Below are 23,841 nucleotides of genomic sequence, written 5' to 3' on the forward strand. Positions count from 1 at the left end.
GTGTGGGACTCCTTAAAAAAAAATAAAATAAAAAACTGCAATAGTCAGATCAGACCTGAAAGAAAACAGGAAATCTGTGTTGGAATGTAGGAAAACCCAGGCCTGTCATGATAACAGATTTTGTTGGATGATAAATTGTCTTGGAAGTTGTATAAATATAAAGGTAATGTCATAATAAGTAAAACAAACCGAACCGAGGGCAGAGCCCTGAGGAACACCATCATTTACACCAAGTGATGAGGAATCATTATTCATTTCTTTCAGAGAGACATGAATCACGCCTGTCTAAAGTGGCACTTATTTGCAATTCAAACCAGAGTGGAGCATTTTTTACAGAGCTTTTCAAACAGTGCAACATTGGTCTTGAATGTATATTTAAAATCCTTCCAGATTGTTCTTTTTTACTGGCTATGTTTTATTTGCAGAGTATGAATGAGAATCCACTAAAACAAACCGGCAGAAGCTCCGACTGTACAGCCTGAGACGGTGTTGCTGTGATGCTGAGGGTGACGCACACAGGAAGTGCTGCTAGGTAGAAGAAGAGAGCAGGACCTTGTGCCTGCATGTTTTGTCTTTGGGTTTCACAGCTATAGTGCATCCTGTATGCATGCTGTCATGCATACAGTAATATGCCTCAGCACTGATGTTCCCTCTGACCGCGGCGCTCGGCCCGTAGCTGCTTCGCTTCACTATTCTTCATCCTTACACCTCAGAGAGAGAGAGAGGGAGCAGCTTGAGTAATGGGCAGAGTGGTGAGAAAGAAATGGAGGAAAATGGAAAGGGAAAAAAAAGATGGAAGATGTGCTGTTAAAGCGGCTACTCAGTCGAGCAGCAAGTCCATCACCACAGCTTTCTGGTTTCGTACTGCAGAAAGTTCAGCCTACAGGGCGCTGACAGGAGCACACACACACTGTGCGCACACACACACACACACACACACACACACACACACACACACACACACACACACACACACACACTACGCACACACATGCTTTATGATGGTACAGTGAGTGTTAAGAGCAGCATTTCCTGGGTTCAGATCCCAGCTGTTCTCCTACAGTATGTAGGTTTTCTCCAGATACTCCTTTTCTCCCACAGTCCTTAGCCATGCATTTTTAATTCTCCTTCATATCTGCTGTTAAGCCTGCCGCAATAAACAATTAATTTCATGATAAATTAAAATGAGCTTGATAATTTCCAAATTTTGTTTACAAGATTACAATCCATTTTATTTATGGTTTCAGTTTTAAGTTTATTTCTGTTTTATTTATTGTTTTTGGTTGTTTTTGTTTTGTTTTGGATATTTAACATATCTTGCAGATCCAGTGTTAAGTGTTCTTCAGAAAATTAGAGTTTATTGATCTTTGAGAGGGCAAACTTGTATTATTACACCATTATCAATATATTACTTGTAAATAGTCTCAAAACAACAGTATTATTATTTATCGCAATAATTATTGGGAAAATATCTTATTTTTTCTTAATTATGGTGACAGGCCTATTCGTTGTGTGAATAGTTGTTTGTTGTTCCTGTGATTTGTTGGTGACATCTGCAAGGATTATGGCGAAACCAAAAACATATTGATGGACTGCAGCTGCTGAGCCATGCTAAGATTTTGATTTGTGGAGTTAGAAAAACCTCATACTGCTCTACAATAAATTCTGCAAAGGTGCAAAATATTTCCAAATATTTTTGATCAGTGGAACAAGACATTTTAACTTGTTTCAATGACCAACAATTTGTGCTGGGTGCTGACTGTCTGGGTGTTCAGGTAGCAAAAGGAAGTGAAGTAGTGATATTGTTTTTTTAGGAAATGATTACCGTTTCTTGCCATGAGATATTGACTATATTGGTTCTTTGGATGTAAAATTAAAAAATAAATGTACGAGCAGCTTTCAAGCTACCAAGGTAACATTTAAACAGTAGCCACAGTGTTACTCCATATGCTACATACAATTTAAACTTGAGAATAAAATTTTCCTGTTTTAATTTGGTTACCATAACAATTTCTTTCAAAATCAAGAGAAAGATAATTAGTTAATAGGATATATTTTTTTATTCTTTTACTTACTTTGAATTTAGAATTTGCAAGAATTTCTTTAAACTGTACAGAACAGGACAAACTTTTGGACATTGTTGCCGTAATAGTTTGGCCTGGTCCTCCTGACAGAACCGCTGTAACTGGATCAGGTTTCCAGGCCCATCTCCTCATTTCATCTACTTTAAGAACTGAACATGTAAGTGAATCTTCCTCAGTGCAGACAGAACATCTGCATAGTCTGAGTTAAAACTCTCATGCCATGGCAACTTATAAAATCTTAAATGGTGGGGCGCTAGCTTGAGATTAGATTATGTGCTACAATATCAGATGTTTAGAAATACAAGGCTTTAGAAAATTGATGAACAAAACGTATAAACATTTGGTTTCAAAAGAAATAAATACCCTTGTCACTAACTTATTATTGCCTTAAAAATGTAATTAATCTCTCAAATTTTAGCTTAGCATCATAGAGACACTGACCTGTTTTCATATGAACAAGACTCACAACATGCATTTCATTCTGCCTGCCGTTTAATTATCAAAAGCATTAATATGTTTCATTTTCTTCCACCATCTTACATGTTAAAGCCTGCTCTCTCTCATGCTCAGGTTGTAACTGTTTTCAGGGACCTGCATTTACAATCTGACCCCATCAGATGCAAACAGTTACATAATCACAGCAAATAGCTGCTCTTCTGGCTGAAATGTCACCAGCTACAACTTCAGCTGGTAAGATATCACTTAGTTCAACCAAATTACCACATACATAAATAAATACACATAAACTAAAGATGATCGTTTTGTTTTACAAAGGCAGAATCAGCAGATATGAGACTCAGTACAACATGTTCTCGGGATGAGTTGGCGCACACCCAGGCATATCCAGGCAGGGCTTGTCAAGCGTCCTTGTGTCCCTTGTGATTGAGCCTTTATGTGTGTGTGTGGGTGTGTGTGTGTGTGTGTGTGTGTGTGCGTGTGTGTGTGTGTGTGTGTGTGCATGGGTTGCTATTATTTATAGTTCAATGAAGCATCAGACCTGAATGTAGTGGGACGGTCTGTGCTTCCACTGCTCTATGTGTGTTTGGCTGTGAAAATAAGATAATCTAATTTAACAGGACTTCTCTGTAATGGCCGCAGCGGCCTAAACGTTGCACGCACACACACACACATACACACACACATACACACACACGCCCGCCCTCACATGCCGCCATAAGACTTGAAGTGCTTGTGCATTTTCTTGGCTGTGAGATGCGGGACGAGGCTTCTGCTCCATCTCTTTCCCTCCTCTGGGTGTCTTACCATTCACTTTCCTATAAGCCCCTCTCTGCCAGTCTCTAGGATACCAACCAGTTGCCATGGCAACCAGGCTCGCAGCCGCCTCTATAGAGCTCTCAGCCTGTCGGTCACCTGACCAGCCATCTCCTTTGCGATTGGACGCTGTATTTTGGCTTCGCCGTTTTGCATGCAGTTGGCCGGAACAGAGGCCCCCCGATCATTTTTCTCTCCCGTCATTTTCATACCTTTAAGTGGATTTTCTTTCTTTGGTCCCATTTCTCCATCTCTGCTGCTCCTCTGCACTCCTCAACCCCCACCCACCTGCCTGTTAGCAGGCCCAGGAACTGAATTACATTAGTAAAAAGCTGCAATGGCAACAGCCATGTGTGCATCTGACACTTAGGATTTGATTGAAAGTATCTGAGGCAACTAATCTGTTACTGCAAGGAGATTAAATTAAGTGGTGTTTACTGTATTCACTCTGAGTCGTATTTTACATGTTCCAGAGCCTGATCAGCCTTAATCAGTGTTTCAGATAAACTGAGCTACTTTGTGCTCTATCAAAAAGAGCACGGCTAATCTTAGCCCCCCTTCACAACAGTCTCATGACTCCCTGGTGTTTGACTTGCAGGTTGAAATTAACTGGGTTTCTTTATATAAAAAAGCTGCAGATCACTGCAGCTTTGATTTTTGCACAATTGCTTGCTTGTGTGAGACTGCAACTAAAAGCTGGAATAATTATCAGTTTTCTGGATATTTACAATCAAACATTTAACCAGGTCTGGTCATACTTCTGGGTTTTCCCCTTAACTTTCAGTAAGCAAGAAAACTTCTTCAGGTGCTTTAAGATGAAACTCAACAGACTTAAACTGCCTTTTAAAAGTTCACTCAGTTTTCTATATATTTACTTAATTGAGCTTAAAATGTATTTACAGAACGTTTATATTCAGATGAATAATCAGACATGTCATTGAACATTTTAGACTACAAGTCTAGAAGATAGGCAACATAAAAACAGTTTTAAAGCTTTTAACCAATTTTAGTTGATCCTTAAAAATAATTATAGAAATTTATAAGAAGCATAAAATAGTACCTTTGTTATATATCATTGTTCCCTTTATTAGTTCTGAGAAAAGCAGCTAATAAATCATGAATTTTTAGTCAGGAGGCCCTGTCTTTTTTCACCTTTGCGTATTTGTGTTGCGTTTCTAAGAAGCATGTCTATATCTGATTCGTAAAGAAACCGTCACTGTTATCCCACAATGGATTTATTACACATTCAAAAATTCCATATTCTATGTATGATGTTACAACTCAAACATTATAATATTTAAAGGGAATGACTGACATACATGCAGCTCACTTTTGTGTAGGCTGACAGATACAGAACATGCTGACTCGCCATTTTTCTGTTTATCAGGTTTATTTCATTCCAGCCATTACTTCATTAGAGCGTGTGTTTCCAATAATGTTGCATTAAGATGACAAAAACTGCTTCAGCAGTGTATTAGGGGTAGAACAAGATCTAGCGATACGTTGAGTCACATTGCTATCACAGCGCAACCTACCAGTAGCAACTGGGAAATGCGAAATGTACTGCAGATCATGAGTGGTTAAAGAACTGTCCAAATGTCTAAAGAGATTCAAGAAGTCAGAAAAGAAGACTTTGTATTTGTTTGTTGTTTGTGGCAAAATCATATAGCAATAATGAATTTTGGCAGCAATATTAAACTGTTCCGTCTCGTGAGCTCAGTATTGTGTCTCATCTCTTCTTGTGAGTTTTGTGTATCATTACACCCCAACAGTACATACTGCCAGTAAAGTAAGTCAGCACATTGATGCACATTTACTCACTCTTGCACCTGCACCACATGCAAATTGGCTCAAGTTTGTACATTCACATACACATGCACTTTCCCACAACAGGTCATACTTTGAGAATCTGCTTTCCCACCAAACTGACTTACTACATTAATCACTTTTATAGCCCAACGTAATTTTGGAGAAATACATGCCACAGCATGCAAACGCTCCATCTGCACTGATGAGAATTTGCTCCAAATTGCCGTCTGTTTACGCAGTTGGCTGATGGATGGGCACTTTTTGCTTCTGGCATGTTGTCTGTTCATTGCACAAGTCTTACTTAAGTTTTGATGATTTGTCTGGAGTTAATCTCATGAAAGTGAACCTCAAATTTAAATGTGCATGAAATGCCACTGATATGTTGCAACATCACACCAGTAGTAAAGGAACAAGACAGATTCTATTCTGCAGCAATTCTCCTGTCCTAATTCAGGGACAGCATTAGGACTGTAAGATTTTACAATAATAAAAATTCTGTAAAATTAAGGGATGCGTCACAGAATTTGACATTTCACAAAATGTGTTCCCCGACATTCATGTTTCTGGACTGTGGGACTCCACTTGATTGATGTCAAAATTACCAGCAAGAATCACTCAAAGTCCAAATTTTAGAAGCTGAAATTTCACTGAGGCTCCATAATTTTTCTTGGAAAATGGGTTCACTTAAAATGTATTTTCATTATAATGCTCATAGTTCCAACCGTACAATAAAAGTGGAAACTAAACATAGATTTGTCATTTCTGTGTGACGCCTGTTTGGTTAGGATCAGCAGGATCCAATGCTCCCTGAGGCTGCTGGGTAATCAGAAATATCTCCTGAGTGGAATAGCTTCCAGGACTTTTTTAACCTCCCACCTCAGCTGCAGCTCTGATGAGTGAAAAGATTTCTGTCAGGATATCAGTTGGCAGCAGAGTGAAGATTCACTCGAGCTACACTCAGACTCTGACCAAATACCTAGATTGTATAAATGTGATAAATAAGTGGTATGACTTATTAGCATATTGTTTCAAACATAACCCACTGTTTTGAAATAAAAACGGTGGATTATCTGGTAGAGCTGTGTACATAAAAATATGCCAGTCCTGTTAATGTGAAGCCAGTTTTTAAAGTATCCAGAGATGCTTTAAAGCATAAAGATTTAACATATAAAGAACAGTCTGCAGAGAAACAGGATTCACATAAATAATATCACCTAATGGAGAGCATTTATTCTGTAATATAACCTTGTTTCTTACATTTATATCTGGATGCTGTGAGTTGCTTCTGGATTAGGAAGTGAAATGAGCCAATGGGTTTTTCTGCAGGTACAAGGCATAGTTTGGCTACTTATGTTTGTGGTATGTTAAAATATATTTTTCAGTCCAGGAATAGTTTGCTGTTTTTGGGTTTATTAGCTGGAAATGATGAACTCTGTGATAGATGACAGATCTGATCCAAGAACTTTGTAAAGAACTAGAAAGGTTTTGAGACTCTTTAATTCAGTCAGAACTGCAAAAACATGAGCTGCGTTTCCATTGACTATACATTTGGACAATTCGACTTTTCAAAAATAAATTTGCATAATGGACACTGCAAACTGTTTTTTTGCTTTAGGATAATGTGTTTGTTTTCTTTTGGCCATATCAAAAATTAGTTTTATTTTTGCAAAATTGAAATGGAAACACTTTATTCACATCACACAGGTCACATGATCAACACCCAGATTACTGCTGGCATAAATCACAGAAAAGACAACAGGAAGTAGATGGAATAACACGATGCCCATGTTTTTTAACTTATCGCATAAAAAAGGTATTCATGTGTGATTCTAATTCTGCCTCTTATTTATTGGAAACACTGCATGTGAATTGTTTTTTTTTTCTTTTACATTAGTTGAATATTGACAAAGTTTTGCATTCATTTGTAATTGAAGCACAGCTACAGAAGTAGAGAAAGTTGTCTGATCTCATGTGGCATACTAAGGTGTAGTGGACCCAGTTGGATAACCAGTTGATACTGGTTATCTATGATGAGTTAAACAGTTATTTTGTCCTTTTTCCCCTTTCATTGTTTTTGCTGCAGTCGTTTTGCTAAGACATGCAGTCTGTCAGTCTCTGTTGATGCCACATTTTAGGTTGGTAGTCAGTGGTGGTTCTGGGTAGGTGATGCCCAACTGTGAGACACAGCAGAAAACCTTCTTTCAGGACCTGTCAAACCAGAGCTGTTAGGTTTGCCTTTAACTGACTTTTGCCCATTCACTCAGATGGTCTGCTTTGTTTGGGCTGGTGAAAGCCAACCTCAACTCAATCAGACCAATCTGGTTTCTGCCGACCTCGGGCTGGGAATCGAACCCAGAACCTTCTAAATTTAGTTTTTACTTGTATATTTATTGTAAATAAAACTTGCTCTATCTAACAGTAAGCTGCCAAACCAACAGCAAACCCGTTTCCCTGTTTACAGATGATCATTGTTATTCCATATACTGTAGATCAGGGGTCACCAACTCAAGTCCTCAATGGCTACCATCCTGCAACTTTTAGATTCACCTCTGCTCCAAAATGTCTGAATTCCCTCACCAGCTTTCATTCCTCTCTGCAATAGGCTGGAAACGAGCAGTTTATTTGATCCAGGTGTGTTTGAACAGAGACGCATCTAAAAGTTACAGGATGGTAGGACTGGAGGACTGGAGTTGGTGACCCCTGCTGTAGATGTTTGCTTCCCAATTAACATGTTTCTCATGAGACTTGATGTTCTAAGTACCTGCTGATGTAAGATGGAGCTCGGCTCAGTGACTGTGTCTGATGACGAGTTGTTGGTTTGAAGCATCACTTTGGGGCAATAAATAAATCATTAGTGGAATCCTGTAAGCCTTTTTCTGTGTTTTCTGCTAAAAGCACCACCTTGGCTGTGGTACTTCAGGTATCTTACTAACACGCTCGGGCTTTAGGAACAGCAGTACTGAGAGTTCCTGGAAATCTGAACAGGTTGCATTGCCTGAGTCCTAGTCTGGCAGGCGCAGAACGCAGCTGTGAAAGTGGCTGTGAAGCAAAACGAAACGCTGACAATAGCAGAAGGAGCACATCCTGTGCAATTTTTGGGTGTGAAGGCCTTCTCTGTTGCTCCTGTGATTGTTCAACTCATTTCCTTGTCCTCTTTGTCCTGTTTTTTTATCCTTCCTCTGCCGAACTCGTGCACCTGCTGCTACGCCTGCAGTACTTGACACTCTGTTCACATCTGGTTGCAGACGCTCACTCGGCTCTCAAACTCTCAATTTCTACTTCTCAACTGAGTTTCAATTGTACAGACAGACAGTGGAGATCACTGTCTGATGAGAAGAGCCAGAAGGACATTATCAAACAGCAGAGACGTCTGGTTAATGTCAGCAGACTGCTCCCCTGGGAAAACCTCTCTTTTCGATGACATCCTGTCCTTTAATACAACCAGCAGGACCTTCCCAGTGGCTGCTGTTTATGATGCAAAATTCACTTTTTGCACATTTTTATACTTCCATTTGGGTTTCTGCTGCTTCTAAAAACAGTCCAAGTGTTTAAAAAAAAAACACCCAGCCATTTTTTGACAATAAGTTAATGTTTTACGGTGCCTGGAAAACGAGCCATTTCAAAAACTTCTGGAATGTAACGTCACAAACCAGCGAAACCCAGCCCATCACCTGACAAAGTTGTGTTCCAGTCCAGCACATTTGGTCAGCTGGTTTTTCCACTTCACAATGACTGCTGGAAAAAAAAAAATGTTTTGTTATTGACTTACCCTCCAGAAACTACTTGCTGCATTCATGTTGGTTGTGTTTGAGGCTCCACTTTTGCTTTTCAAAAATGCATGATTATACTAAGACCTCATTGTCTAAGAATGATTTTGTGTCAAACATGTAATAAACATGTTTTGTATCGTCCATAAGTCTTATCCCTAACCTGATCAAGGAAGCATAATAGGCCACCTTTAATGCCCGCTGAATGCAAACATGTTATTTTAAATATAAGTTGATGCATTTCACGTAATTGAAATGTTAAAGCAAATCAAACATTTGACAAAGCTGCCCTGCAACACGGATCTGCATCCCATGAATGTATCCTTCCTTTCCTCCACGCTTTGTGTGCACAACCACAATTACAAACAGTGAGTCTCTCCTCTGTGCTGCTGAGTGTGAGGCTGAACAGCAGTTCTTTTTTCTCGCTGTCTTCCCCGCCCTGAGTGGATTTTAACTCCCTAACAGCACATACTGTACATTCCCTACATCCGCCGCCTCCGTGGTCGGGGATGGGTGTGGCTGCAGGGAGCTCACCCAGGGTGGCAACAGTAAAGGACGGCACACACGCTGACGGGCGGCACGAGTCTGAGAGTAAGAGCTGCTGAGGCGGACTGCAGGAGGGCTGAATGCCGATGAAATATTTAATCGCTTTTATTATTCAGTAACTGCCTGAGAGAACGAGGGGAAGGCGGGGGGTGAGGGAGGTCGTGCGCCCAACTCCGGATGCTTCTCTAACATCTCTGTCTCTGATGTGAGTCGGACAGATTCATCCTAGGATTGGAAAACAAAGGAAGAGGAGGAAAAAACAGAGGGATGGGTAGATAGAAGAGGGGGTGCAACACAATGGATGGGAAGGATGAGAGAGAGAGAAAGGAGGAGGAAAGTCGGACTATCTCACCATCCCGGGAAAAGAGGAGGGTTACCATGGCAACTGCAGCCGAGCGCCACGTGATGCAGAGGAGGGAGGGAGAGACGGAGCAGAAGGGTGGGGCGTCTCGCTCCGTCGGCAGACAGCAGAGGAGGAGAAAGAGGAAGAGAGCGGGAGGGAGGGGACGGGTGTGAACAAAATAAATGGTTTCCAGAACCAGCAGAAGACCCAAAGAGTCAACAAACAGATCACAAAGGAGGTTTGAGTCACAGAACAAGTTGCTCCAAAGGCTGGGTTTATTTTTTTACAGTAATCCGATTGGCTGAGGAGTCTCCTGGCGTTGTTGAAAAGCCAGTCAAACTCATTTATACGCGTCGTTTTTACTGGATGTGAATGATCTGGTTCTGTTCTTCAAATGTTCCAGTTACTCAGTAAAACACACCAGAGGAAGAAACGGCTGACATGTTAGAAACACGAAAATAAAGTTCCAAACAAAAATGAGATGAATGTCTGATGACAGGACCTGCTGATGAAGGCAGGCGGTTATTAAACAGATCTGGATTCGTTCTATATTTTATTTTAAATCTTTTTGGGGGAATTTTGTGTTTTTCTGTTTCGAAATATGACCCGATTGTTTTTGGAAATCCAAATATATTCTTTATTTACTTTTTTGCTGCACTGTCTGTTGATTCATTTCACTTATTTCTTTTCAACAAAGTCTCCTAAACAGATCTGTTAATTGTTAAAATGAGTAGGAGTTATAAATCAGTTTCTTTATTTCATATATGTCATAAATGTACCTTTTAAACAGTGATCAACCATTTTAAATGTCCGACCAAAGTACCAAAATACGGGTCTTTGATCTCGAGTCCATTTAGAATCTGGACTCTGGTGTTTTCTGTTGCTTTTTGAGTATCAGTTTATTCATTCCTCAGTGGCTTTTCACAAACTTAATGACTAAAAGCATGAAGCCTGAAAAACAAAATAATAGTTTAGAGAAACCAAGTTGCTTACAGAGGCTTAAAGAAGTCGATTGGGTCGGGTTTCTGACAGCTGAGCTGCGCTTGTTCTCCCTGGAGACGCCAGGAATCGACTCCTGACCACAACTGGTACAGAAAGTCACGTTGTGCATCTTGTGGATCGGGTCATGACAGGAAGTACGAAGACACGAGTATGGGAGGAAAACTAAACGACCCAAAGCTTCTCAAGTTACAGGATTTTCCTTGATATAAACTGAGGAGAAATAAACACTTCCCCATAAATGAAACTTAATGTATATTAAGATAGATTTGGTCTTTTAACTTTAGTGTTTTTAGGGAGGGTTTCAGATATTTACACCTGATGCATTTGGTTTGCTTTCATCGGACCAGAGTTAGTTTTGCTCGTTGATCTGGACTCAATTCTGGTCTCGAGCCAAACGACCCGACCTGATCCGACTTTTTTAGGTGGTCTGCTTCCAAACGAACTCTGGTGCGGTTCTGGTGAGAATACAGATCAGCCACGATTCGAAGCAACTACAGGAAACTATATCATTCATTTTAATGCTGCTACTGGAATCATACCTAATTATTTGCATTTTTAGGCAACATTCCAAAATTTGAAATATCACATTGCAGTTTTTACACAACAGAAACGCAGCAGCAGGACTTCCAGGCTTGTTTTCTTCCTAGCACTGTAAAAAAAGAACAAGTCTGAAATGTCTGTAAAATTGAAATAACTCATCTTGAGGTGAGTTTGTGCATTGGTGCAATATAAATAAAATGAATTGAACTGAATTTCTACAGTTGTTTAAAAGGAGTTATAATTTAAAATATTTTACTTCCAAAATAGTGTGACAAAGATTTCTCTCTCTTGAAAAAGAAAAACTTTTATCAGGTCAAAACAGCAAAACAAGCTCATCTCACTGAAACTACGTATCTGTGTGATCAGAAAATTAGATCTTGTGCCTTGAATTTACAACTGAATGTGTGACAAAATCAAGTGTTGAAAGATATTTGCAGAATTTCAGTTCATGGCTTCATTGGAAAATAAACAGCCGCGCCTTTTTAATATGTTTGAAGAGTTTCCTGGGCTTTGGCTCTGGATATTCAGTGAGTTTGTGGCGCAGTGCCCAGTTCTTTAAACCAAAGCTGGACGCACACACACACACGCACGCACACACACACGCACACACACGCACACACACACACACACACTCACACAGGAAGCTCATGCTCTGTTTCATCTGGTGTCCTCCTCCATTCAAACCCCCTGAAGCCCACAACTTCCAGTCCATTTCAGGCATTGTGTGGCTCTGCTCACACAGGACAGTCGCAGGAAAACGTGGAGCTCCGTTTCCTCCGGCTTGCTGAAATCCGCTCAGTCTGAGTGGGATCAGTGTCCAGCAGAGGATGACTCTGAGAAGCAGCTTCGGCTTTTAGGAGGAACTTGTTGGCACATCCCGGTCAAAGGTCACACCACGGACTCTGGCACTTCACCCCCTTCTGTCCCTCTGGGAAAGAAATGTCTCGACTGAACGAGGCGGAGTCACTTTCTGTGTTTGTTATTCTGTGAACAAAACTGGATCTGATTGTACAGAAGTCAGTAAAATTGACCTGAACAGGAGTTCATTTTTGTTTCAAAGCTGTTAAACAAAACCATATGCACTATGTGTATTTATCTAATTATTTTGAACAAACAATACAAAGGAAAGACTGAAAAAATATAATAATATAAACAGTTGTGCCAATTGACTTGTAATTTTACACAATTTGCTACAAAAATGGCATTTAGAAGTAGTGGTGGGATTTATCATGATAAATTTCTTATTATAATGATAATTCAGATTTATTGTCATGATAAATTTCAGTTAATTATATTTAAAAAACCCTTTCAATGAAAGCACCAAAAAATGTGAAAATACAGTTAAGTACAGATATGCTTTGTAGTTTAATTATACAAACGCCACTTCTTTATGCTACTGGTGTCCTAAAGAAGCGTATCATACGTGGGAATGTTTTTTAAGAACAGTATTTGTGTTTGTGGGGCTGTCATTGCTGTGACACAGTTTTTATCGTTATCATAATAGAGAGAATTGAGAATATTTTCGACCTCTGAAGAACCATTCCAGCCAACATATTTTCAGATCAGTTCATTTTTTAAGATGGTTTTTATCTGTACTTTGAGTTTATCGTTTTATTCATTCCATAAATCATCTCCACACATTTATATACAAAAACTGTTTTTGGTTGTTCCCTTGAATTATAACTCCCCTCTCTGTCACAAAACAGTTTTTGCATGTTGAGTGGAAGTTGATGTTTTCTTGCTGTAAATGGTACAATTTTCATTTTTACAGGAATTTCAGTACATTTCCCAAACTTTATGGGTTTCCTGACTGATTTCTTCTGTATTGTACACTTAGGATTTGTACATATTAAGCCGAACTTGCACACAAAAACCCAAATATGGTACAATGAAAGTATTATGTAAAATAAGCAGTGCCTTGTGGTCCATCTGACAGACAGGTGAAGGAAACAGCCATGTTTTCTCATCATGGTGCCTGTTAGTGGATGGGAACATAAAAAACAGGAAGAGTTTTGATGGTCAGATTTTTATTTGTTTTTAGTTTTTCCAATCTGTATTGATAAGTGGTGAATGATCCTGTCTGAGTTTATTACGTTTATGAAACTGATTATGATGGAATGATGAGACTAAAGCTGGAGAGTAAATTATCTGAAACGTGCTGACGACAGATCCATCTGGCTGATCCTGGTTTATAAGAGATGAAATGGTACTGTAGGGTTTTCGTGCTTTTTCTTTATTTTGCCACAATTTGTACTTTAATGCTTGAATTTTACTTTTTAATAATTTTTTTCCATTACCTTCTTGGGTTTCTGGCCAGAATGGTTGCCTGACAACAAGCTTTAGCTCTAATATTTCACAAATACTAAGTGGAAATATGCCTCCCACATGCGTATCAGCAGCCAGGTGATGTTGCTTTGTGAATTCTGGCACAATATGACTCACTGGCAAAGGTGTTTTTATCACTTTGGCTGATAATCACCTAAAGTCCTAAACAACAGTAAAATAAATCAATACTCAGGATGATTGCTGCAATAACTTTCTGCAGTTGCCACATCGCAGAAGCTCAATAAACCAGTCATAATCAGCTAAATGACTTTAAAGCAATGCCCCAAACTGCTGTTTTAAGAGCTTAGAAAAGCAACATTTATAAAGGGTGGAAATAAATTTCTCTACACCAAAACAAACTACTTTGAGGCACAGAAGATGTTTATTTTAATGTTTTAAACACCAAATGTACCTTAAATGCATTGATTTGCACAGTGGAAACCATCTTTGTACTACACCAGAAGATGATATCTACAGACCTCCTTATTTCTGCTCTTAAGGATCCAGCCAATCAGCACCAAGGAACAGAAAAGGTGCTTCTGGATTGGCTGCTTTGCACCAAAGTTTCATAAGTTTCTTTTTCCCTCAAATGGTTTACGAAACATTTTGAATCAGCAGATTTTGGAGTTACATTCCCCTGAAAAATCCACAATTAGGTTAATCTGCAAATACAGAACCTTATTGTTCATATGATAAACATGATACATAACATGATCAGATACTCTGTAAGCTATTAAATCTAGTTTCAGTGAATATGTTAAATGTCTAAACTGGCAACTTTTTAGACATTCAGTTTAAAATACCAACAAAAACAACTGACATGCAGCGTTTGGTGTCAGGTTTGAAAAATGGCTCGACACAACAGAACACAGCTGAGTTCATCTCTGCCATGATGGGTAGAGCAGAGGAACTGACAGGGGAGATGGGAAGGACGAGCAGGGAAGAGACAGATTTGATTGAAAGAAGAGGAGGAAGTCATGGTGAATGTGGCTGGTGTTCAAAAATAGATGCAGAGGGGAAACCGAACACAGCAGGGTGAAACAGGCGAGAAGAGACGGAAAACAGGCGAAGAAACGACAGAAGTTCTGAGGAGAATCAGAGGGGGGGAAATATGATGCAGAGGGAGGAACATTAGAGAACAAAACAAACATGTCGGTGAGCTGGGACGGAAAGACAGATGAAGGACAGAACAATGTTACAGAGGGACGAGTGCAGATGGAGGTCAGGATGGAGGGATGGAGGGACTGCTGATGAGGGACCAGAGGCCCGCTGGCTGCAGGGCGGAGAGGTGACATGTTTGCACATGGAGATGAAGAGGGAAAGACGGGAACGGAGGGAGGAAGAGGAGCGGCAGCTCTGGGTGGATTCTGATGAACCAGTCTACTGGCTCAACTTGGTCAACTGGTTCAACTGGGACTCATCCTGTCATTTCTGCCACAACTTTCCTAGTTTCCTTCTTTCTTTTCTTCAGTTTTAACTTTCCTCCTGTGTTCGTTCATCTTTCCTTACCTACTTACTTCCTTTATTTCTTCCTTTCTGTTTCATTCCTTCACCTTTTTTCCTTCCTTCGTCCCTTCCATCACTCATCCTCTAATGCCTCCTTTTATTCTTCTCCTTACCTCCTTCTTTCCTATCTTCCTTCTTTTCTCCTTTCCTTCCTTCAGTCCCACTCTTTTTTCTCGTTCTCCTTTGCCCGTTCACCCTTTCGTTCCTTCTGTTCAGATTAAAGCTTCATCTTGATTAAATCATCCAGTTCTAATTTAAATCTGAAAAGCTATGCTGTCCACCATAATTAGAGGTTTTGTTTTGTAAAAATTGCTCCTTGGTTTTGAGGTTTCAGCTGGTCGTTATTGAACTTTGTGAGATCATGCAGAAGGTTTTTCAAGTTAAAATGAATAAATGATGTGAGAATTTCCTCTGATTTTGTGGAATCCCGGTCTCTGGATTTACCAGGAGGTGATGTCAGCGACTTTAGATTTTAATTATTATTATTATTCATTATATTAATTCCTCGCTCATTGCCGACCAAGTCACGATCTGCTGGTTTGTCAAAGAGTTGAGACTCTGGTTCAGAGTTAATATTAGAAGCAGCGTGGCTACCAGGCGCTCCAGAACATAACTGAGGATCTCAGACGTCACTCAGCCGCATGCTGGCAGCAGATGAATGATGCAGCGCTGCATACTGCAGACTCATCACAGTCATGCACATGTGTTGTAATCGAAGCTGAAGGTGGATCAGCTCCATGTTCATGTGTGCAACCTTCATGTAGAGTTTTATCATCTGTTAAACAACACACACTTACAGATTCAGTGGCATGAAACCGTCTTCTCGCTGAAATATGCAATATAAATACACTTCAGAAAACTTTCTCTGCAGCAGCTTCACTGCAAAAACACAAAATCTTAAATATTTTTGGTTTAGTTTCTAGTGCAAATATCTTAGTACATCTGAAATAAGGCAAATCTAACTTGTAGGTAATGTTTCACCAGATTTAAGATCTTATTATAAGTAAATAATTCCTTAATATTGATTTAAAAAATTCTAATTCTACTTATATCAAGAGAAAAATGTTATGTTAATAGTGAAATACTTTGCCAGTGGAGCTAAAACTATTTAATCAATTTTAAGGAATTATTTATTTAAAACAAGCTAATACTGTATATCTTGAGAAAAAGTGACTTAATGACAATAGAAAGATGCTTTTCAATAAAAGCTATCAGTTTATGGAATAATCTTGACAGTTTTTTGTTTATCTTTTGTGTATATTTGAAATATGTTTGCAATAGTCTTTTGAATTGAATACTTAATTTTGTTTTATGTGAATAGGAGGCAGATATTATATGTTTATACTTATTTCTGCTTTCATTCGTCTTTTAGTTGTTACATTTATAGTTATTGCTGACTGACTGAAATAAACAATAAAATGAAACTCATAAGTTAGTTTTATTTTATTTTCAGTGTACTAACATATTTACATTAGAAAGTAGACAAAAATACTTTTTTATGTTTTTGCAGTGTTCAAAAAAGTCTTGAATTGACTTGTTGAATTGGGAGCAGAGTTTCAGTAAAGAAGCACTTGGAGTGTAATGATGGTATAAACCTTTGTTAATGATCCAAAGGCAGCAAATAAAGTGATGCAACAGAAGAGGGTAAAAGTGCAAAAGAACAAAGAAAACCTGCTTATTAAGCCGTTTACAGCTTGTGGCTCTGATTTGGGGTTAAACTGTGCAATCCATGAGTTCATCAGAGCGGCTGTGTTTAAATCACCACAGCGCTCAGTCTGTGCTCAGCTTCAGTCACTTTGCTGGTAAATTTTGTAGAATGTCAGACTTCACACAGACCTTGACTTCAGGTGGTGTAATATCAGCCTGAGTGCTGCACAATCTAATTATAATGTCTGGCTATAATTACATTTCGATGAAAATCGGCTCCAAATCTGACACACTATACCGCTCCACTGGCTTCATGCTGAGTTCTCTGATGTAAAGCTTAATGATGTATTGTTTTAGTGACAGCAGTTACTGGGTCTAAGGTGGATTTTAATGCATTCCTTAATTGATATTTATCTCCTGTCGCTGTGTTATGTCTTTATTTTGCCGCTGAGCTCTCTGGGTTTCCTATTTCACATTTATAGTAACACAGTAAATCCTGCTGTACGTTCTGTTTGTTTTTCACTGTGGTCTGTAAATCTAAAGCGTCACTGACTCAGATAACAGAAGCTGTGTAAATCTGATCGCCTTTACTGCTGACGTTTACATTTGTGTGGGGAAAACAGATTAATCCAGGAATGTATATTGTCAAGGAAGCAGAGAGAGGATTGGACGATTCCAGAACGATGTAAAATTTCTTATTTTTTTAGTAAAAAAATTCTGCTGACAGAAATCCCAGTGTTTAAGCTCTTGTTAGCAAATGCATTACCTTTAAAATCTGATTTTTTTTAATCAAATTAGCAGAATTTTTTTTAATTTAAAACAATTAATTTGGCTATGGTGAACATCTTTTAAACAATTATGTTAAAAAAAAACATTGTGTACAGTACCCTAAAAAGTATTACAGGTTTACCGTTAGAGATTTTTAAATTATTTTAGGCAAAATAACAAGTAAATGCAAAATTGAGTTTCCAAATATTTTTTAGAAAATCTGTGATTTAATGGTGACTTATAATTAGTCCTGGAACAGGTTAGGAGAGCCTCCACAGGCGATACAAAACATGGTTTTAGTACATGTTTCTACTGAATAACTCACTTCAAGCATGAGTGGAACTTGACCATCAAATTGTTTCGTGGTTAAGTTTGAAATCTGGACAGAAAGTGAATAAAAATGTATCCAAACTTGAATAAAAAGTTTTTGAAAATGTCCAGAAGACCTGGAGAAGGTTTTAATCAGGACCTCTTCAGATGATTCAACGAAGGAAAACGCTTCAGGTGATGCTTAGAAGGAAAACGGATGAATTATGGGTGGTTTTAACCTTTAACCCAGTACTGAATGCATTTATTAATCAAGTTTTTTGGCTTGTCATTTCAAGTACAAAACAAAATTGTTTGAGAAATGCTGATTTTAAAAAGAAAATCTATCAATATTGTCTTTTTTTGTGATGTTTTGCTTCTTCTAACCTAAACCACGAATATGAAGACATAGACATCTGTATGTTTTAAGTGTAGCAGATTAACACTCTGTTGTCGGGTGTTTGCGATCATATGAGCGGTTTATTATGCTGTGACTCTGTGAGAAGTGCTGCATTGGGGCGTCTTTGTGTGGAAGGAGCCCGGAGCTGATCAGCAGCCTCTGGCCCTGAAGGGAAGCGTGGCCAGATCACAGCTGCATGACAACAGCCTAAAAACAAACCTCCGCCAGGCTGAGCGAGATGCCAGAGCGCTCCGTCTATTTCCAGCCCTCTGGATCTTCTGTATGTGCAGCTTTCAAACAGCCACTTCAGTCTGAATGTCCAGTGTTGTTATATTAGTTTTTTTTTTTTTAAGGTTTGCCCATAATGAAGAGTGATGAAAATAGATGAGGAGTGACGCCTCTGTAAGAGCAGCTCTGTTGGGTGGTTTTGCTCAGTAATAGCTCATGTTCCACTGTTTTAAGGACTTATGCCATTTCTTCTCCCTGTTTGAACTTTGCCCTTGTTCTCTGCTATATTTAACACTTCATCAGTTATTATTTGTCGAAGTGAACGAGTAGACGTCCTGCTGTGTTGAGGTGTTTTCATCAGTCCCTCAGAAATAGCTAGCAGCATGCTAACCGGTTGTTTTCTTTTTTGTGTTTGTGTTGCAGGCGGACGCTAAGATGGTGTGTGACGTCGTCAGTCGTATGGAGGACACAGAGCCGTACTCTGCTGAGCTGCTGGGCGCCATGATGCGCCTGTGGGCCGACTCGGGCATCCAGGAGTGCTTCAGCCGCGCCCGGGAGTACCAGCTCAACGACTCAGCGCAGTAGTACGTCCATGTTTCTAAATCTGTTCATGTAGAGTTCTACAAATCAGACGTTAGAGACTCACTGAGGTTTGGTTTAAGGTTTGTTGATACGAGTTTCTTCTTTACTTGTGAGCGCTTTTTGGGTAATGTTTTACTTCCTGTGGTTGCCTTCTTCTGAAACAGTCATTTTGATTGGTTATTCTCCTGTAAGAACTTTGAGCAAGCTGGAACCCCTCCTCACCTGTGGTGGCGCTGTATCAACAGCCTCTGAAGAAAACGGCACTAAAACCTCTGAGGAAGTCAGAGGATTGAGCACAACTTTCTTCTTCATGAAGTGTAAACAAAAATAGAGTGGTTTCAGAGTTTAGAGGTCTATGAAATCTCTTTTGTCTTTGGTAAAAGGTCATGATTGCATTTGGTGCATTAGTTATGTTTGTATTTACCCAGAATTCCTTGTGCTTTAGTCCTGTTTCTGTTTTGGAGCAGTCTCTGGTGTGCTTGACGTTCACATTTGCATTCAAATCGCATCAGACTTCACTCCGAGGTTCTGAGGCAGACCAGAATTTGCTTGTGTGGTCAAACAAACCAGATTTTATAGACAAACTATCTACAGTTTGATAGAAGCGGATTAAACAGGGCTGATGTAAATGATCAAGTTACTGTGAGCTCGCTGAAGAGAATCGGCACCAATAATGAGGAAGAATCAGGAAATCTAGAAAAGTCCTTTGAAAGGACTAAAAATAAAATAAGAAAGAATAGTTCAAATAAAATAAGAAAGAATAGTTCAACCTGCCTGTAGTAAAGTATATGAACAATGTAACCAAATGTCATAAGTTATTCATCTCGGTTGTGGTTCGTTGTCTAAGTTTTTTAGTCTGCTCAGATTTAATAACTGCTAGTAGGACACAGAAGAGCTTGTACACATTAAACATAACTTTGCTGTTTGTAGCAGAACCATTTAAAGATCTGACTGTTGAAGTCATCATTAACTGTTTTGTCGTACAGTAGCATATTTTTAAATCACATATCAGATTTTCATAAAAAAATTAAAGGTTCAAATAGAACAACAACAATAACTAAAACAAAGCACATCTGTCTTTGTTCACATCTTTTATTCTTTCTACGCCTGTTTTAATTCAATTCCTGGTTTTCTGCAAATCTCAGACCATTGAGTTGATCACATGTCCTGAAGCCCAGATCATTTTATTCGTAACAGGAATCAAATCAAAGCTTTACAGTACAATAAAGGAGAAGGTAGAGTACTTATCGAACAAAAAAAGTGAGCAGAGAAGAAATGAAGAACATAAATGCATTTTTGAAATTGGTGTCCTCTTTTTTTTAAGTGGAGATATTATCACGGAAGAGTTTCAGCATCATTTTGGGGTAAAAGCCAATAAAAAGTGCTGAAAACTGATGTCCAAACTGATAGTGAACTCAGACATGAACCTTTTAGTTGCAGCTTATTTGTCACTTTGTGTGTGTGTGTTAAATGTCACATTAAAAATTGATGCACACTTCCTATTATATTGTGGCCTGTGCAGCCAAGCAGAGTGCCCAGCCAATGAAACGACAGGACAGACATCACATGACCAGACCACACAAACTGTTGTTAAGTGTGCGTTTGTGCATCATTCCTGAGAAACCCCAGAAATCTGGTGATGTTTCACTTGTGGTCAAAGCTTTCTGCTCTTTTGGAAACAAAAGAGACATCTCTGTGCATGGTGCAGGTTTTGTAATCACACATGCACGTAATGCGTGTTTTTATTCCATAGAAAGCAGAGCGCTGCTGTGTGAAAGGAGTAGGTCCCGCCTGAAGCCACCTCTGTGTGTTTGTGTGCAAAGGCCCTGAGTGTTCTGACCTATTTACCACAATGCACATACTGTACACTCCATCTGCGATTTACATTCCTGCCTTTGTGACACGGCCATAATTTAGAAAGGCGATCACACAACATGCATGTACGCTCACTGAGAATGATGTCAAAATGCCACATTTTGGTAGCTAAATTCTCTGAGTTGGCAATATTTAACAGTCCATGCCGAGGCAAGAAAACATGCACTTTGAGTTTTTTTGCAACAGATTTTGAATTAGACTTTTTGTTCAGAAGATCCACTTTAAATGCAGCAGTGCCTCTGATTATGCTGCAGCTGTAAATTGGTGTAAGAAACTAAAATTCTTTTTGGTTTTGTTGTTTTTAGAAAAACCATCATTATATCCCTCATTATGGGAAATAGCTTTGCTCTCCTTATCCTGCTTCCTCTGCTCAGTGACGGCAGAAACCTTTTCTTCTTCATGCTGCTCTGTGGTTTTATTATGTTACTTTCTGTCAGCCCTGCTTCTGAAGAAGTCACAAGTAAAACTGTGTCAGTAAATCACAGCAGAGGGTGGTATCTAACCATCCCAACACTGGTTACTAAGCAACAGCCATGAATTCATTCGGCTGTGGTGACCTTCTTTTAAACAATTATGTAAAGAAATGTCACATACTTGGCCCTGAAAACATATTACAGATATACCCCTACAGATTGTTTTTATTATTTTAGGCAAAATAACCGGAGTAAATGTAAAATGGAGTTTCTAAATGATGACTTATGTATTAAAAGACAAATCTATCCAATCAACCTGACCGTTTGTGAAAATATTATTGCTTCCTTGTTACATCATGACTTAACTTTCATGAGCCACATTTACTGTCAGGTCTGATAAATCATGAAATCACCTGAGAACATGAAGTAGATACAATGTCTCAAAAGGCAGCCTATGAAATCCTGGTACAAAAAAAACTAGTGCTGTCAATCAAATTAAAGGGTTAAAAAGCTAATATGAGGTTTCTTTAGGCAGCTGCTGCTTTGGAGGTGTAGCAATACGAAACATGTCTATTCATTGTTTTTTTGCACAAAATGATTCTTACATAATGAGATTTTCGTTCTACGTATTGTGAGCTCCTTGCAGAATGAGCCGTTTTAGGGCCTTTGTCACTTTAAATACCATTAAGCTGCTGCTGTTCATGCCCCCAACTCAACATTTAGTCATATTAAAATGACTAAAAACAAATGCGCAACTATATAACCATGCATCTTCGAATGAAGAAAGTGGTTTCTGAACAATTAGTCAACAACAATTATTATTATTTCCAGCAGCCATTGTACCACCTGACCTGATGACCTGAAGCTCAGCTGGGGTTGCTAGGTAACCCCAGCTGCCTGCTGATTTGTGACGTTACATTCTGGAGGTTTTTGACAAATTTATTTTTCCAGACACCAAAAAACATGAATTAATATCCAAAAAACAGTTGTGTGTTTCTGGACTGTTTTTAGAAGCAGTAGAAACCCAAATGGAAGTACAACAATGCGCAAAAAGTGAGTTTTACATAATATGTCCCCTTTAAACTCCTCTGCTTGAGGCAGACTGACCCCCAGCCCAGAGGTGGGTGGCTCTCATCCCAGCCACTTTACACTCACCAGTAAACCACTCCAGTTCACACTGGAGGTGACGCCAACAGAACCGCATCATCTGTGACAAGCAACAATAAGACCCTGCAGTTCCCAAACCAGACGCCCCCTTCTCCACGACGACGCCTTGAGATGCTGTCCATGAAAACCACAAACCGGATCGATGACATAAGACAGCCCTGGAGGAGTCGATCAAAACATATAACCAAATAAACACAGAACTGGGTCAGGGACAAAGTCAAGCTTCTCAGTTCAGATGCTGTAGAGAAAAAAGAGCATCGGAGAGGAAAGAGACAACCAAAATAATCTGGAATAGTTCAAATAGTTTTCTGAAAGCTTCAGCCATGAGAACTTTTAATATAGACAGAGCGGTTGGGATCTTTCCTATACCATACATGGTAGACTCCTCCAAGTCAGAGGGCAGGATGAGGACTGTTAATGATTACAGAAAATTAAACTTTGTTTATCCAAATGAACATTTATTAGCTTTTGCACCAATCGGTTGCTCATCTTGAACAGTAACAGCCTCTCCGGGCTTTAAATCCACCACTCGTCTATAATTCTGCACATCACCAGTGAAATGAGGCGAGCACACTCAGGGGTCTGGAGTTAATCAACTTAATGCGCCATGTTGAGAAATATCAGTCTGAGAGGAAAGACTAATGCAGCAGCTGTGCACATACTATATGTCATCCAGAAACCAGACAGAAAACTTATCATCCCTTTCCAGGCTGCTTTAAATGTAATTTACGTTGCTGTCTGTGTGTGAGTCCTTAGGCGGCCAACGGTGCTGTGCATAAAATAATGTTGACATGAGTGTTAGTGCAAGTTCAGCGCAGCGAGAAGTGGCTGCAGGGTGAACGGCAAGCAGAAGCAGCAGAGAGGGGTCAGCCGCGTGTCAAAGGAAAGGTTGTGAAAGACAAATGGATAAGTCGAAACAATTACTGACCTTTGACTGACCTTTCTAACTCAATTATCAAACAACTGGAGTTGTAGAAATAGACTGATAGCCTTCATAGTTACTCTGCTCACTGCAGTAGATGGAAAGAGGAAACATTTCTTACATCTATTGTTGTAACTGCCAGGGTGAGACGCATCGTACAGCGTCTTGCAAAATTACAAAGAGCTCTTTGACTTTTTCATGGTTCAGAGTTTCACTAGCAAACAAACATCTGCATGAAGACTAAGAAACAGCAGAAAGGTTGGAGAGAATGTTGTAGGTAGGGATTCACTGATCCACTTTTTTCACTTCTAGATACCGATACCTGAGGTTTATCGTCAG

At 39.3% G+C, this 23,841-nt stretch overlaps 1 protein-coding gene across 2 annotated transcripts in view; it reads left to right on the top strand.

The window, feature by feature from the left end:
• LOC106925363 (guanine nucleotide-binding protein G(o) subunit alpha) overlaps window positions 1-23,841 on the top strand; it is a 106,695-nt gene that overhangs the window by 48,917 nt on the left and 33,937 nt on the right. For both annotated transcript variants that reach the window (XM_088006135.1, XM_088006136.1), the window contains one exon: window positions 18,967-19,127. In XM_088006135.1, coding sequence (XP_087862261.1) covers window positions 18,967-19,127 — 161 coding nt within the window. The remainder of the gene's footprint in view (window positions 1-18,966; window positions 19,128-23,841) is intronic.

The sequence above is a fragment of the Poecilia mexicana genome, unplaced genomic scaffold (assembly GCF_051168715.1).
Source record: "Poecilia mexicana isolate PSO_F unplaced genomic scaffold, ASM5116871v1 scaffold_6, whole genome shotgun sequence".
NCBI lineage: Eukaryota > Metazoa > Chordata > Actinopteri > Cyprinodontiformes > Poeciliidae > Poecilia > Poecilia mexicana.